Raw genomic sequence first — 14,346 nt, forward strand, 5'->3', positions numbered from 1 at the left:
ACGCTTAACATAGTTCCGCAAGGTGAATGATAAATGGCTTAGCGTATGTCTTGGATGAACACTTTTCTCTTTGATGTAGGCCTACTGTGTGACCAAAATAGCACTCCTGGAGACAGGTCTTTGAAATAATGCACGTTTATTGTTTATTATTATTAATCCTATGATTTAGTTTTCCGCCATAATATTATTGGTGTTCACAGCTGTTTTTGAAGAAATCTGGCCCTATTCATCGAAATTCCCCAAGTCTCAATTCCCCAGTGATATTTGTTCCCTTCTCACTGCGAGCTTTGTATTTTCCATTGTTTTGTAAGTGCCAGGAGTCCATGTGTGATTTTGATGTCCAAGGATGAGTTTGATTACTCTAGCCAGAGTGAAGGACCAGTAGACAGGTGACATTTCCCCTTTTTCCAGTGGGCCACACAAGTAAACAAGATAGGCCTCAGTCTTCTAGAATCATAAGCAGCACTGCACCTCAATGGTCAACTGTAAATGAGACGGAACAGCATTCAAGTAGTGGCTCAAAATGCCCTAAGCAATGAACCAAAAAGGCAGGTGGGGGTGGGGGGCCTCCTCTCAATCACCCATCCATCCCTTGAACTTTCTTCTAATCCTGTCCTTCAGTCCAGTATCTCCTTGATGCACCAGCAGCAGAGCAGGAAGTACAGGCACTCCTTGAGGGACTGGATGAGACCGTAGGCGATGTTTCCGCCCAGCAGGTTCTTGCCACGGCCGATTCCCAGGGCGGCATCCCTCAGGGTCTGGCCCAGGTTGGGGGGCATGGGCATGGCTTGGGGCAGGGGGCGCTGGGGGTGCATGTTGAAGAAGCGCTCCACGGTGGTGCTGGTGGTCGGTGACGCAGGGGACTTCCTGGCACAAAGCAGAGATAAACAAGGGTCAAGAATGAAGCTCCTGGCATAGGTGTGTGGATGTGAAACCCATGCATCTGTGCAGATTCTCATTCATCTAACCTCTAGGTCATATTATCCAAAGAATCTACCAAAGTGTGTAGCCTACCTGAAGAGGGTGTGAACAAGCTCCTCTTCTGCTGTGTCCTCTGGCTGCTGGGCTAAGCTCCGGGAACACCTGTGGGGAAATAGTGTGCTCCACACCTACCTCTTGCTGTTTACCCCACAAAGACCTCTGATGTCACACTGATGGTTAGGTTTTAAATGGTTCTGGAATATACTCTCGGAACAGCCCCACTGGACTCAACTGGAGAGAGAGAGGCCTCCATTGTCAGGCTTTAATCAAATGTTACAACCGACAGGGAGGGACAAACTGGTCAGTTGCCCTGTGCCCAGGGAGCCCAGAAGTGGGTTCCCATTTTATTTCATGTATTGGAAGGGAGGCCCTTTCAGATGACTTTGTCCTGGGCCCCAACCATAGCTGTGAGCATCCCTGGTCACAGCAAATGTCCCTGTTGTTGACATTGTGAACTTCAGCAGCCCCAACTCTCTGCATTTCCCCCTCGCTCTTTGTTCTACCTAGATCATTCTGAGCGGTCTGTTGTGTACATGGGAAGCAAACCCCCCTTCTCCCCAAACTCTTCCTCTTTCCACGGCGGTGGCTTTGTTTCCGCTGCTGCTATCTCAGTTTGGCTTCTGGAAATCAATACGTAAGCTGCTTTTGTTGTTATTGTTCTACGACATGGTTCACAGAGCTGGTGCGAAGCGTCATGTGTGGCCTGGCCTACCATATCCTTTCCAGTGACATTGCAGCACTGACGTGCAGGACTGCTGACAGGACACAGGACACAATCATCTAAAAAGGGCCCCCTCCCTTACACATACAATGTGCTGAAGACCCAATTCTCAGGCCCCCTCTCTCCCAGGGCCTAGGACAACTAACCCCTTTGTGCCCCCCCTTTTGGCGTCCCTGGTGACCTGTAGTTTCTCTGTCAATACACGTGCCCTGGCTGAACCCACGCTGGTCCGTTTTACATCATATCCCTCCCGGTTACTTTTTCCAGTACATCTGCTCACTCAGCATTTCTCCCATACGCTGGCCCTAGGACAAACATGGCACGGTTTCTTTTTTTCTCCTCCCTCTCTCTCCATGTTGGCACATACAGTATGCACAGCATACGACACTTATTCTCTACACACTAGACCTATCAAAAAACAAAATAAAAATGAAATGTGAAAAAAAATCATTGGGCCTGTTTTCCTGTGTTGGCAAAAGCTTACCATAGCAGCATACGGCTCTGGTGGACATCCAGCCAAATGAAACTGGGTCACTCTCCTCTGCTGCTCTGCGATTGCTACTCTTTAAACTGGAGAGAGGTGTTTGTGTTTTGCTTCCAAGAGTTGGCACACAGTATTCTGTAGAATCTTTTGCCAGATATAAGTCAGAACGAAACAGTACTGTCCCTGCCCCCTCTAAGTGAGACACGGTGAAGAAGACTTACTGTAGTTGTTTGGTTACCTTGGTATGCACATCAGTTTGGTAGGAATTTATACTCAAGCTTAAGTTAAGCATCACGTTTACAAATAAAGCTCTCTGCTTACTGTAGTTGGGCTACTCTGAAGGTCACAGGAAGTTTGGAGCTCTGTGGCATTTGACAAAGTTGACCACCTCTTTCTTTGCACTACGCACCTCAGCTTCTGCTGAACCCTCTCAGTCAGTTTATGTGGCCTGCCCCTTCTTGGCTGAGCTGCGGTTTGTTCCCGCACTTGAGCGAGAAAGTTTCATGACTGGATATGTGCACAAGTGGCATTCTATGTCAGTTCCACGCTGGAATTCACTGAGCTTTTGAGAGCAACCCATTCTTTCACAAATGTTTGTAAAATCATCTGCATGTCTATATTTATTTGCTTTTGTTGATTTTTTGTTGTTGTTTATTAATTGTATAAAGTAATTAGGATACCTGATTCTGATAATTTAGATGGGTGAGCGAATGGTTTTGGTAATATAGTAGTATATTACATAGTAGTAATATTGTAGTATAGTAATATAGTAGTGAAGGTAAACCATTTCAGACAGCCAAGCAACTACAGGCCAATTTCAAATTTACCATTACTCAGCAAAGTACTGGAAAGAGCTGTAGCGACCCAGCTACAAGACCACATGACGCACCACAACCTTCATGAACCCCTTCAATCCGGCTTCAGAGCCCACCACAGTACAGAGACAGCTCTCATCAAAATCACCAACGACCTCTTAACAGCCACCGATAAAGAACTCATCACCCTTCTCATTCTCCTCGACCTCTCCGCAGCCTTTGACACGGTCTCCCATGCCATTCTTCTGACCCGCCTCCATGACTACCTTGGCCTCACCGACTCTGCACTTGCCTGGTTCAACTCCTATCTCACTGGAAGGACACAATATGTCACCATCAAGGATGCAAACTCTTCAACAGCCCCAGTCAACCACGGCGTGCCCCAAGGATCAGTGCTTGGCCCCCTCTTATTCTCTATCTACATGCTCCCTCTTGGCAATATTATCCGTCACCATGGTCTCAATTTTCACAGCTATGCAGACGATACCCAAATATACATCAGCATTAAGTCCTCTGTCCCACTCCCACCTTCACCACTCATCAACTGCCTGCGCAACATTAAAACCTGGATGGCTGCAAACCTACTCAAACTCAACAACGACAAAACAGAGATCATTGCAGTGTACCCCCCATCCCGGGCCAAGGAGGTTGCTGATCTGTCCCTGGATGTGGATGGCTATACCATCAGGCCATCCTCAGAGGTGCGAAACCTAGGTGTCGCCCTTGACCCTTCCCTCTCATTCCAGTCTCACATCAAAAACATCACCAAATCTGCCTTCTTCCATCTCAAGAACATCTCCAGACTCCGGCCCTCACTCTCTGACTCTGTGACCGAAACACTTATCCATGCTTTCATTACTTCCCGCCTGGACTACTGCAATGGGGTACTGTATGGCCTACCCAAGAAAGCCTTGGAACGACTACAGTATGTTCAAAATTCAGCAGCCAGAATTATATCTCGCACAAAGCGGTGGCAACACATCACTCACACACTCAGACAGCTTCACTGGCTCCCAGTGAAGTCCAGCATTCAGTACAAAATTCTCCTGCTGACGTACAAATCACTTCACTCTCTTGCTCCTCAGTATCTCTCTGAACTCCTCCAACCCCACTCCCAGTCCAGGTCTCTGCGGTCTTCTGAAAAGGACAATCTCATCATCCCCCGAGCCAGACTCCGTACTGTTGGTGACAGAGCTTTTTGTGTTGCTGCCCCCACGCTCTGGAACAGTCTACCTCCCAACATACGCCAGGCCCCCACACTGGCTACGTTCAAGAAGCACCTGAAATCACATCGATTCACAGAGGCATATGGACTTTAACTTCACTGGCCCATCCCCTGCCCCTTCAACCCCAACCCCCTGCCCCCGCCCCCCCAATGTAAAGCGACCTTGGATTCCTTGAAAGGCGCTATATAAAACCAAGTTATTATTATTATTATTATTATTATTATTATTATTATTATTATTATTATTATTATTGATTGGCCATGGCATATTAAATAGCCTATGCCAATCATCAATTACTGTGATGCAAACTTGGCAAGACAAAACGACAAATCATGCGTTGTTAAGTGAAAGCCTGTTAAGGTCAGTTTACTAAATTACCTACAGTATGTGCAGGGAACATAATTTTCTTTAAGACTATTAAACAAATACAGCATCTATTGGGTAAACGTGAGAAGTCAACTTCATCAGCTTACAGCAAAATATGAAGTGTCTTCACTGAAAAATATAGAACTTGCTGCACACAGAATGGCAATGCAGTGTTTTCTGCATATACATTTCACGACATATTTTTAGAAGAGGGAAAAAAGACCAGAACCACAGCAGTATGTATAATACAAGAAACTATATTCAATAGCAAGTGCACCATGAAGAGTGGTGGATATATGTGATTTTATATTTCCAGATACAAGTGTAAACATGAACGCTTTCCCCAAACACAAGAATGTAAAAAGGATAGTAAAACAGATTTTTTTTTTTTTTAAAAAGAAATATTTGTACTAACTGAAAAAGTAACCTTTGGTTTGGAAATGAGAAAGAAACAAAGAAACAACCAATCAACAAAAAAAAATTACATCAAACATCACCAAATAACACCATCATCATCATCATAATCACCACGACAACACTGAATCATTTCCATGCAATGAAGGCCTCTGTGACAGGATGACCCCCCCCCCCCCCCCATCATCATCATCATCATCATCATCATCATCATTCGTGCTTAATCTAGTCTTAAGTCTGAGAGGATCGATGGTCTGTTTCCATTTCTACGTCTGACCACCAGTCCATTCCTGCAAGGCACCGACTTGCTCCTTTCTAGGCCCCCTTAATAACAACTCGTAAATCGCAAAAATACATCTGTGACCAAAACCGGAGCAAAGAGTAATTACGTCTTTTGATGAAAGAAGACGAAGAAAAAAATGAAAAATATTGGCATTCCAAAATGAAAGAAATAAAAACAACAAATTGTTTTTTTTTTCCTGTGCAAGAGGCAAGAGTCTGTCACGTCAAGTACAGACACTACAATTATGGCTATCCATACAGTAATACACCTAAGTCAGCTACACTACATTGACACATTACTGCTGATGGCTGCATGCCAATTGTGACATCATGATTGTCATGGTTACGGTCAAAAGATTTTGACCAATGACATAAGAGGGAGAGTGTGTCTTGACACCACATCACCAAGCATTTTTTTTTTTAAAGAGTTACGAGACTAAATGCAATGGCACTATTTTGGGGCTTCACACAGAATCTTCTGTGAAACTGGTAGTCTCAATAATTTATTTGTTTCGTAGTTAGTATTCAGTTGAACTGTCCAAATCTGATTAAGCAAAATTAAGGCTTTGAAAGCTTGTGGAGGTCCAAGCTTAGCTTATTCACAGCTAAAGCACTGTTTCGGAAGTGTTTATTTGTCAAATAAAGCAGTCTGCCAATGGTACTCTTTAAAAGCTGCTTGTGTTGTGGAGTGACTAGATGGCAGCTCGGCCTTAAGTGACTGGCTCCGTTGACCATCACTCTGACTCCATCTGCTTGTGAAAAGGCTTTTTATACATGGGTTCACCGTGTTTATCAACACAATGTTGTGAGGAGGGCCAAGCTATTTTTTTGACCGACAGCGGTTTCCAACAATCAGAGGTTGAGTTGGGCGCAGGTAGTTTCGCGCAGTCAGGGGAAAACATAAATTTAGAACCCATGTATAACAGAGCATGAGATTGCTACCGACACTAACAAGAGGATCACTAAAGCCACATCGATCTCCATATGCACACGCATGTTTTAAGATGGTTCATGAGCAGCATTCCTTTTTAATATTTTTTTTTCTCTTAAGAATTACAGATCAGCACTGTACAAAAAAACACAAATGTTTAAAGGAGGAGATTGGAATTTGGGGTAAGTTAGTATTACCGACACCTGAATGTAACCTGGATATGCAACAATTGTTTTTGTTTTTATTTATTTATTTATTTTCCATCCGTTTCTTTTGCTCGGTTCAGTTTTTGTCTGTCTGATTTACTGCACACTGCACTGTCGCCACAACCCACAGTTTCCTCTAAAAATAAAGGCACAATCTGAGTGAGTGAGAGAGAGAGAGAGAGAGAGAGAGAGAGAGAGAGAGAGAGAGAGAGAGAGAGAGAGGGATAAAAAAAGTAAAACAAGCAAAGCAGGGAGGAAAAGAGAGCGCACAGCAGTCACTGTTGCGTCTTCTCCACAGGCACAGCACACCCACAAAAACACCCATCCTCACACACGCACACACATACCCACACCCACACCCACACCCACTCATGCTCACACACACACACACACACACACACACACACACACACACACACACACACACACACACACACACACACACACACACACACACACACACACACACACACACACACACACTCATGCTCACACACACGCACACACACACGCACACACACTAAATTCCACCTGAAGTTTAAAATCCTCTTCTTTCCAGCTAAGCAGTGGTGCGATGCAGGGTGCAACCGTACATTTCATTACTAAAACATGTGCATTTGATAATACTCAGGTGCTATAGTGAAAAGCAAACATGGCTGCAGCTACACGTGTATGAATTTTTTAGTGGAGTCTCTTCATATTTTCCCTAAAACATACTTACATGCATTCTATGTACACAGATTGTCGGTGCTGGAAAACAACAACAAAAAGGAAAGCAAAACAATGGAATTACCATCACCAATGAAACGAAGGTGATGTGGCTTCTCTGACAAGTTCTCAAATCTTTTTTTCTTTGTTTTGTTTTCTCAAATCTACTGCTTTTGAGGCGCTTCCACATGACATCACTGTACAGATGGTGATTTTTTTTCCCTTTAAGGTGACATCATACAGATCAGGCCCATGCAGAGATTTGATTGGTGCAGACTCAGAACAGTACAGTTTTTTTTAAGTCTCACTCTACCTTGGTCTTGCCTCCTCATCTCAGCAGTCACATTCCTCCCTTTGATGGCCCTTGCTCAATAATCGTCCAGTCTGACCAGTGTGTGCCATCCTCCAGAGGTGCTCAGCCTGCATCACGGCAGCCAGTCAACCCAACTCCCCCACCCCCCAGGCATCTGTGCCCTCCCTGCTTTTGGCAGAGTGGTGGTGGCGGTGGTGGTAGTAGGGGCTGGGAGTTCAGGACAGGTAGACTGGTGGCACACAGCACAAACCATCATTTAGACCCAGCATCTCATCAGCCGCCTAAGTGGCTCCTAAACCAGGAAATGGGTAGAATCAGGCATCCCTGGAAGGATGAGAGGGCAACATGAGAAGGGAGGAGGAAGAGGAGGAGGAGTAGGAGGAGGAGGGAAGCTGGTGGGTTGATGGGAATTTCTCCATCCTGTCCGTCCCGTCGTTCCCCAGGCCAGTGCACAGTCCACCCCATGAAGAAGTACATACCATAGAGTTCCTCTCACAAATCCCTTTTTTTGTCATTCATTTTAGCAAAGGTATCATGGCATTAACGACCAACAATAATATCTTTTTTTTAAAAAGCCATCGGAAATAAAATAAAAAACACACACACACACACACACACACACACAAACACACACACATGAAAACACGCGCGAGCTCCCTCAGTTTGCATACTGTATGGGGGAGCTTATGCTTGGCATCGCTCTGTCTTATAATAATAATAATAATGGCATAATCCGTTGTAGCACACAGCAGATTTCAGTTGGGACTATATGAAGGTTCCTAACAAGGGATTGTCTTTCCACCAGGAGAACAAGTGAAGATCGTTTTCTTTTAACAGTCTTGCTTTTGCGATGGGTGTTTTGGCCAGGTGCAGATCTCACAGAGCTGCGTTAGCTTGAAGGACCATGGGCATGTGATATGATGGTGAATGTCCTCTAATTCTACTGCGTATAAAAACATTATGCATATTCCTTTTTAGTGGGCGTTGACATCAACAGTGGCGGATGGCTTGCTGTGTTCCATAGACTTGGATTTACACCTTTTTTGTTTGTTTGTTTCTTTGTCTTTGAAAATCTGTATTTAAAAAAAAACATTGCAGAAAAAAACAGCAGTTTATGTCATCACATCTGACAAGTCTTTGGAGTTGTGGATTGGCTATCAAATGTTATTTTTGTTAACATTTTTGTTGTGTTCTTTTTCTTTTTCACAGAAATGTCCTCTTTGGAAATTTTAGACTGTAGGTCCTTATGGTTAATGTATGCAAAGACTCCCCTCTAACGTTGTGTCGTCAGACATAGTCACACATTGTGTATTTTGGCCACTCTGCTTCTTATGTTTTGGAGACACGTTGGACTCCATTGGTGATGACCATCCCTCGTGGTGTCTCCTCAGTAAATATGACTGCATCGCTTTTAGAATGATTCCCACCTTTGATCCTCGACCCCACAAAGTTCAACCTCCTTCCTTTAAAAAAAATATGGAGTGTTTCCACCAACAGTCTAGTCGAAGGGGTGTTAAGATGAGACGGAGAAGGACTTGAGGGAGAAGAAGTCGAGCGGACAGGGCATTGGTGGCTTCATCAGCACCACCGTCTGGTTGGCTAGAGGGAGTTGGGCTGGCCGTCTTCATTGGGCGGCGAGTGGTGAGGGGCGGGACCCCTGGGCGCTCAGAGCCGGCGTTCCACTGGCTGCTGCAGGCACACCTCACTTCCTGCCGACACGATGGGCAGCCGGTTGTCCATGTGGTAGCTGATCAGGTGGCTGACGCTCTCAAAACGGTGGTCTTTAGTCCGCACCTGAGAGAGAGAGAGAGGAAGAGAGAGGGAGAGAGAGAGAGAGAGAGAGAGAGAGAGAGAGAGGAAATGGAGAATGAGGAGAAAATGGGATGAAAGGGGGAAAAGAAAAATGAATTAAATTTGTGCTTTTCATTAACCCCTTAAGACGCGGCTTTATAAATGTGTTGTTACCAGTATGGTAATGACCAAGTCGTGGTGCATTACTAAAGGGCCTGTGTTATGTCATAGTATTGTAGTGATATGGTAGTTACATTTCAATGACTATTACAGCGTGCCACTGGAGGTACAGCGCGCATTAAGGGGCTACCTTGGTGTATGGAGAGGAATCGTGGTGTTGCAGACGTGCGAGAGAGAGAGAGAGAGAGAGAGAGAGAGAGAGAGAGAGAGAGAGAGAGAGAGAGAGAGAGAGAGAGAGAGAGAGAGAGAGAGAGAGAGAGACTTCACAGCTGACAGAGACAACATCCATAGGAGCAGTTACAGAATTCCTCTTTTATGGGTTTGTGGTTCTGGAGGCAAAACAGCTTGCTCGTTCTGTCCCTCTCCACTGCTATACCTCTCAATTCTATGACAGGTTACATTCTGCAGTTGCTCTTCCAATTCTCTCTCTCTCTCTCTCTCTCTCTCTCTCTCTCTCTCTCTCTCTCTCTCTATCTCTCACAGCCTAAAAGGTTTACATCCGTGAAAAAGGTTTACACAAAGGAGTCGCCATATTGTAAACGTGATGTAAATTGTGTCATGTTACAGTAATAGTCTGTGGGGAATGCACTGCAAATAATTTTTCGTGGTAAAATTTGCACACAGACTCTGGTGCAGTTAACCACATACGTGCTACCACACCCATTCCTGAATACTTGAACGTGAATACGTGTGTGATAAACAGTCAAGTGAAATTACGTATTTTACACAACTGGCCCACAGCTTGCCACATCAAATAGGAGATGATTAGATGTGAAAAGCACGTGTACTAGCTGTTTCCCGAGTAGAGGAAATGGAAAGAGCTGAAGCAGCAGGCAGAGATAAAAATCAAGCTGAGCTCATGTAAATGTAACGCAATGTAATGTAACAAAACATGCAAAAAGGTAAAGAATTTGGTTCCTGCAGCTACCGTAAAACATGATGAAACATTCATCATGATGAGCTTTTAAAAGATTGCCTCGTCAAAAGATGCTGAAGCTTTGGAGTTTGTCAAAGGTAAATCTCGAAGCACTTGAAAAGTGGAGGAGGCGTGTTCACACCATCCACCTCATATTTTTTCAGGGTTTTTTTTTACACGGTGCTGAATCCTACATAAAACATTGATGTATGAATGAAAGAAGAGAAGGATAGCACTCTTCAGCAGCGGTGTAGTCTACTTTTTTGAAGTGGGTATACTGTATATTTGAGCATTTTTTGTAGTGGGTATACTGTATATATTTGTGCAATTCAAAACAATAAATTTCAAGTGGGTATACTGAAATCCCTGAAATTTAGAAGTGGGTATACTCCGTATACCCGCGTTCTACGTAGACTACACCACTGCTCTTCAGACCCTCTTTACTCGCAGAAGACACCCAAAAGTGCCGTCCTTCACATCTTTCGTTCGATCTTGAAGCAGTCATAAGCAGAAATACAGAAGGTAAAGAACATGGTTTCTGCAGCCACTATAAAACGTGATGAAACCTTCATCATTATGTTCGTCATTAAGAGAAGAGAGGGCTGAAGCTTTAGAGTTTAGCCAAGGGTCAATCCTGAAGCGGTCATAAGGGCGAACGCAATTATACGTTTAGGGCCTTAGCACGCTCACCCCACTTGGCTTCTGGTCCCCTGTGCCTGAGCCTACTGGCCCATTCGCAATAACATATATATTACACACATAAGCACACACTGGAAGGTGAAATCTCGGCTTCACATGTGCATAGTGTATAACACACACTACATGTATATACAGTATAACAATGTGTGCAATACAGTAGTACTTTATTTTGTCACTGTAAAGTACTCCTAATACAACTACTACTACTTTATTGCACACATTGTTATATAATACACTATGACTATGCACATGTGAAGCCATACCTTCATCCACACGTTAAAAATGACAGACAGCCGTGTTTGAAAGAATGTGATGTGAACATTTGCTAATAATATTGCTAATAATATGCAGAGAAAGGAGCTCATCAGAAACATACAAATGAGAATATGTTTGTCAATAATATTTCTGTAAATGAGTGTAGAAAATGAGTGCATTAGAAATACAGTTTTTGTTTGTTAGTGAGATCACAGGCAAATGAAATGAGTGCTTGTCATTAATATGACAGACAAATGAGTGCTGGAGAAACGTACAGATTGTAGTAATATCGCTGCTTATATGTGAACGCATGTCATTACAATCGTTGCTGACGTGAATGTTTGTTATTAAAATCACTGCTGATGTGAACGTTTGTTATTAAAAATCGCTGCTGATGCGAATGCTTGTTCTTATTTATTATGGCTGCATGGTGATGTTTGCTGAGGCCGACTTCCTGCCTAATCCCGTTTTGCTCCACATCCTCCTCCTCCACCTCCTCCAGGCATCTCCTTCCTCATCAGGCAGCACTACACACAGGATTAGCACCCCACTCACTTTGTTACGTTTTCACAGATAAGACGGGGTTGACTTCAATTAAAATCACATACGCATTAAAAACACACACTTACACAACTGCCCTGGCCCTGGCGATGTAGTAATTATAGTGGGATTAAATATTTCTATGGTTATTTTGCTTCATTAAGGAAACCTCCACACTTTGTTTCATCCAAACCTACACACTTTTCAGTGAGCTGGCTTAACTGTGTTCTCCGCCTTACGGATGCTAAATTTAACTCTGCCTCGCCCCCCCTAGATCTTCTCTCTTTCCAGTGTTTTACTCCACCCATCAATTCATCCATTTATGCATCCATTAATCCATCCATCCAATTATATGAAAATCAATGCAGCTTCTGGGCTGCCGACGAGAATCCATATCACCAGATGCGCATACTCCAGACACACACGCACACGCACACGCACACGCACACACACACGCACACACACACACACACGCACACGCACACGCACACGCACACGCACACACACACACCTCCCTACAGGCACAAATGGAGACACACACAGACAGGCGCAAACACACAGACAACACACACACACACTATTCCATTTCACTCTATTCCACTCCCCACAGTTAACCGCAGCCTACAATACTTTTCAGATGTCAATCTGTCTACTGGGGACCTAGTTTTAGACATCCATTCATTCATCCATATCTCATTTGGCCAAGCCCACTATCTCCATGCTTGTCCATCCACCCATCCATCCATCCATCCCTCCATCCATCCATCCATCAGCCTGTCCATTTCCACATGTACTATGTATCCGTCCAGTAGCTTGCGGATAACTGATGCGGTGCCAATGCTACTCCATAATCTCTCCATCCTTATGCTCCTCTGCCTTTTAGCCACCCATACACTCCCTCTCTCCCTCTCTCTCTCCCTCCCCCCTCCCTCTCTCACCCCTTCTTCTCTCGGCAGCCTCATTAGCAACCACTACTATTCACACTTTTGCATACTTAGCAAATGAGTAACACTTCATATGACAGACCACAATAAATTGCAATTACTGAGACGTTTGCTGGCTGCGCACACCTTGGGCAACCTCCATTCTGGCACCTCTAGGAAACGCTTTGGTATCGGCACCATTAAGATTACAACATTATTAACGTTTAGCAGATTATTGCACAATGCCTTTCGATTATGAGCTTTTCCTATTCCATATTATAGGCGTATTCTGCTTTTAATTACCCTTACATGGTTGCATCTATTTGTCCTGTTTTGTTCCATCATCCACCACATCCTGCTATTGACCTATCCAATCCCTTCATCCATATGTTATTCATATATTCCATATATTCTTGTCATCCTTCCTTTTCACCCAAAAAACATGGAGTGTAGGAAATAGAGTGCGATAAATACTGAATACTGCAGAGACACACTAAAAAAGGGACAGCGCAGTGTTAAGAAAATAACCTGAAAACATGCATCCATATCCCTACAGACATGGAGATGAGTGACTGGCATAGTTGCCATGCAATGTGCTTCGGTTGCCATGGATAAGCACGACTCCCCTCTGGTACCATAAACAGCAGGCGTCTTCTACAGAAATGCTAGAGCAGTGCGATGCTGTAAAAGGACTTGTTTTCCCGCTCACTGGCACAGCTGTACCCATGAAGTGAAAGCCCACCTGGGAAACTGGGCAGTGCAGAGCAAACAGTGCTCACTGCACACAACAATTGCAATTTGCATTTATGCCTCTCCCGTGCAAGGGGGCAGCCCGAAATGGTGCCCCAAGGGAGCAGTGCGGCAGGATGGTACCATGGCTCAGGGCGCCGCCGCAATGGAAGAGGATGGGGGAGAGCACTGGTTAATTACTTCCCCCATCAAACTGGCGGGTCCGGAGTCGAGCCAGCAATCCCTTTGGGATACAAGACTGACGCCCAAACTGCTTACCCATGACTGTCCAGACATGAAATGACTGGAACAAAAGGATGTGTTACAAAAGGCGGTTAGTGAATTTATCTCAGTGGGGGTTATAAGCCTGAGGAGAGGGGAAAAGCCAGCCGCCATTACTTGTTATCATTCATTTGTTCTCCGCTCGTACTGCGATCCCTCACCACATCCATCAAAGACTGTCAGCTTTGATGAACGACAGGTTTTTGGGCTTGAAGCAGTAGTAGTAATATTAGTAGTAGCAGAGACGATGCATAAGGATGAGACTGTTTCTTCCGGAGTCAATATGACCTGCACGGTTCTAAGCAGCCATCCCATTATATAGCCACCATGCCCCTATAGGAGACTAGGATAATGAAGGGAGTTCAATGGGAAAGTGGCGCCCTTTTAGGAGACCAGAGTTGATCCCAATTTGTTGCATTGGTGATGCATTGCATTGTTTACAGAATTTAAAATCTTTGGTAGCAGTAGTGGTAATACTTTTAGCAGCTGTGTTACTATTCTACGAAAATCTGCTGTGTGTGTGAAAATGTGCAGTGTGTGGTGTACATCTGGGGGCCTAGTGTGATGCCACAGATATTAAGCAC

General features: G+C 44.4%; 2 protein-coding genes across 3 annotated transcripts in view; both read right to left on the reverse strand.

The window, feature by feature from the left end:
• Positions 1-33: 33 nt before the first annotated feature.
• On the reverse strand, positions 34-1,183 carry lenep (lens epithelial protein). The gene has a single exon (XM_063198259.1). The coding sequence runs from the start codon at positions 957-959 to the stop codon at positions 618-620; it is 342 nt and encodes a 113-aa protein (XP_063054329.1). The 5' UTR covers positions 960-1,183; the 3' UTR covers positions 34-617.
• Positions 1,184-4,834: 3,651 nt separating this feature from the next.
• shc1 (SHC (Src homology 2 domain containing) transforming protein 1) overlaps positions 4,835-14,346 on the reverse strand; it is a 27,499-nt gene continuing 17,987 nt past the window's right edge. For both annotated transcript variants that reach the window (XM_063199529.1, XM_063199528.1), the window contains exon 12: positions 4,835-9,241. In XM_063199529.1, the coding sequence (XP_063055599.1) occupies positions 9,113-9,241 (129 nt within the window). In that variant the 3' untranslated portion in view covers positions 4,835-9,112. The remainder of the gene's footprint in view (positions 9,242-14,346) is intronic.

Source organism: Engraulis encrasicolus, chromosome 5, assembly GCF_034702125.1.
Source record: "Engraulis encrasicolus isolate BLACKSEA-1 chromosome 5, IST_EnEncr_1.0, whole genome shotgun sequence".
NCBI classification, from domain to species: domain Eukaryota; kingdom Metazoa; phylum Chordata; class Actinopteri; order Clupeiformes; family Engraulidae; genus Engraulis; species Engraulis encrasicolus.

What these genes read in the sequence shown, in the direction of transcription:
- lenep (XM_063198259.1), bottom strand. Translation starts at nt 959, where the DNA reads ATGAGAATCTGCACAGATGCATGGGTTTCACATCCACACACCTATGCC.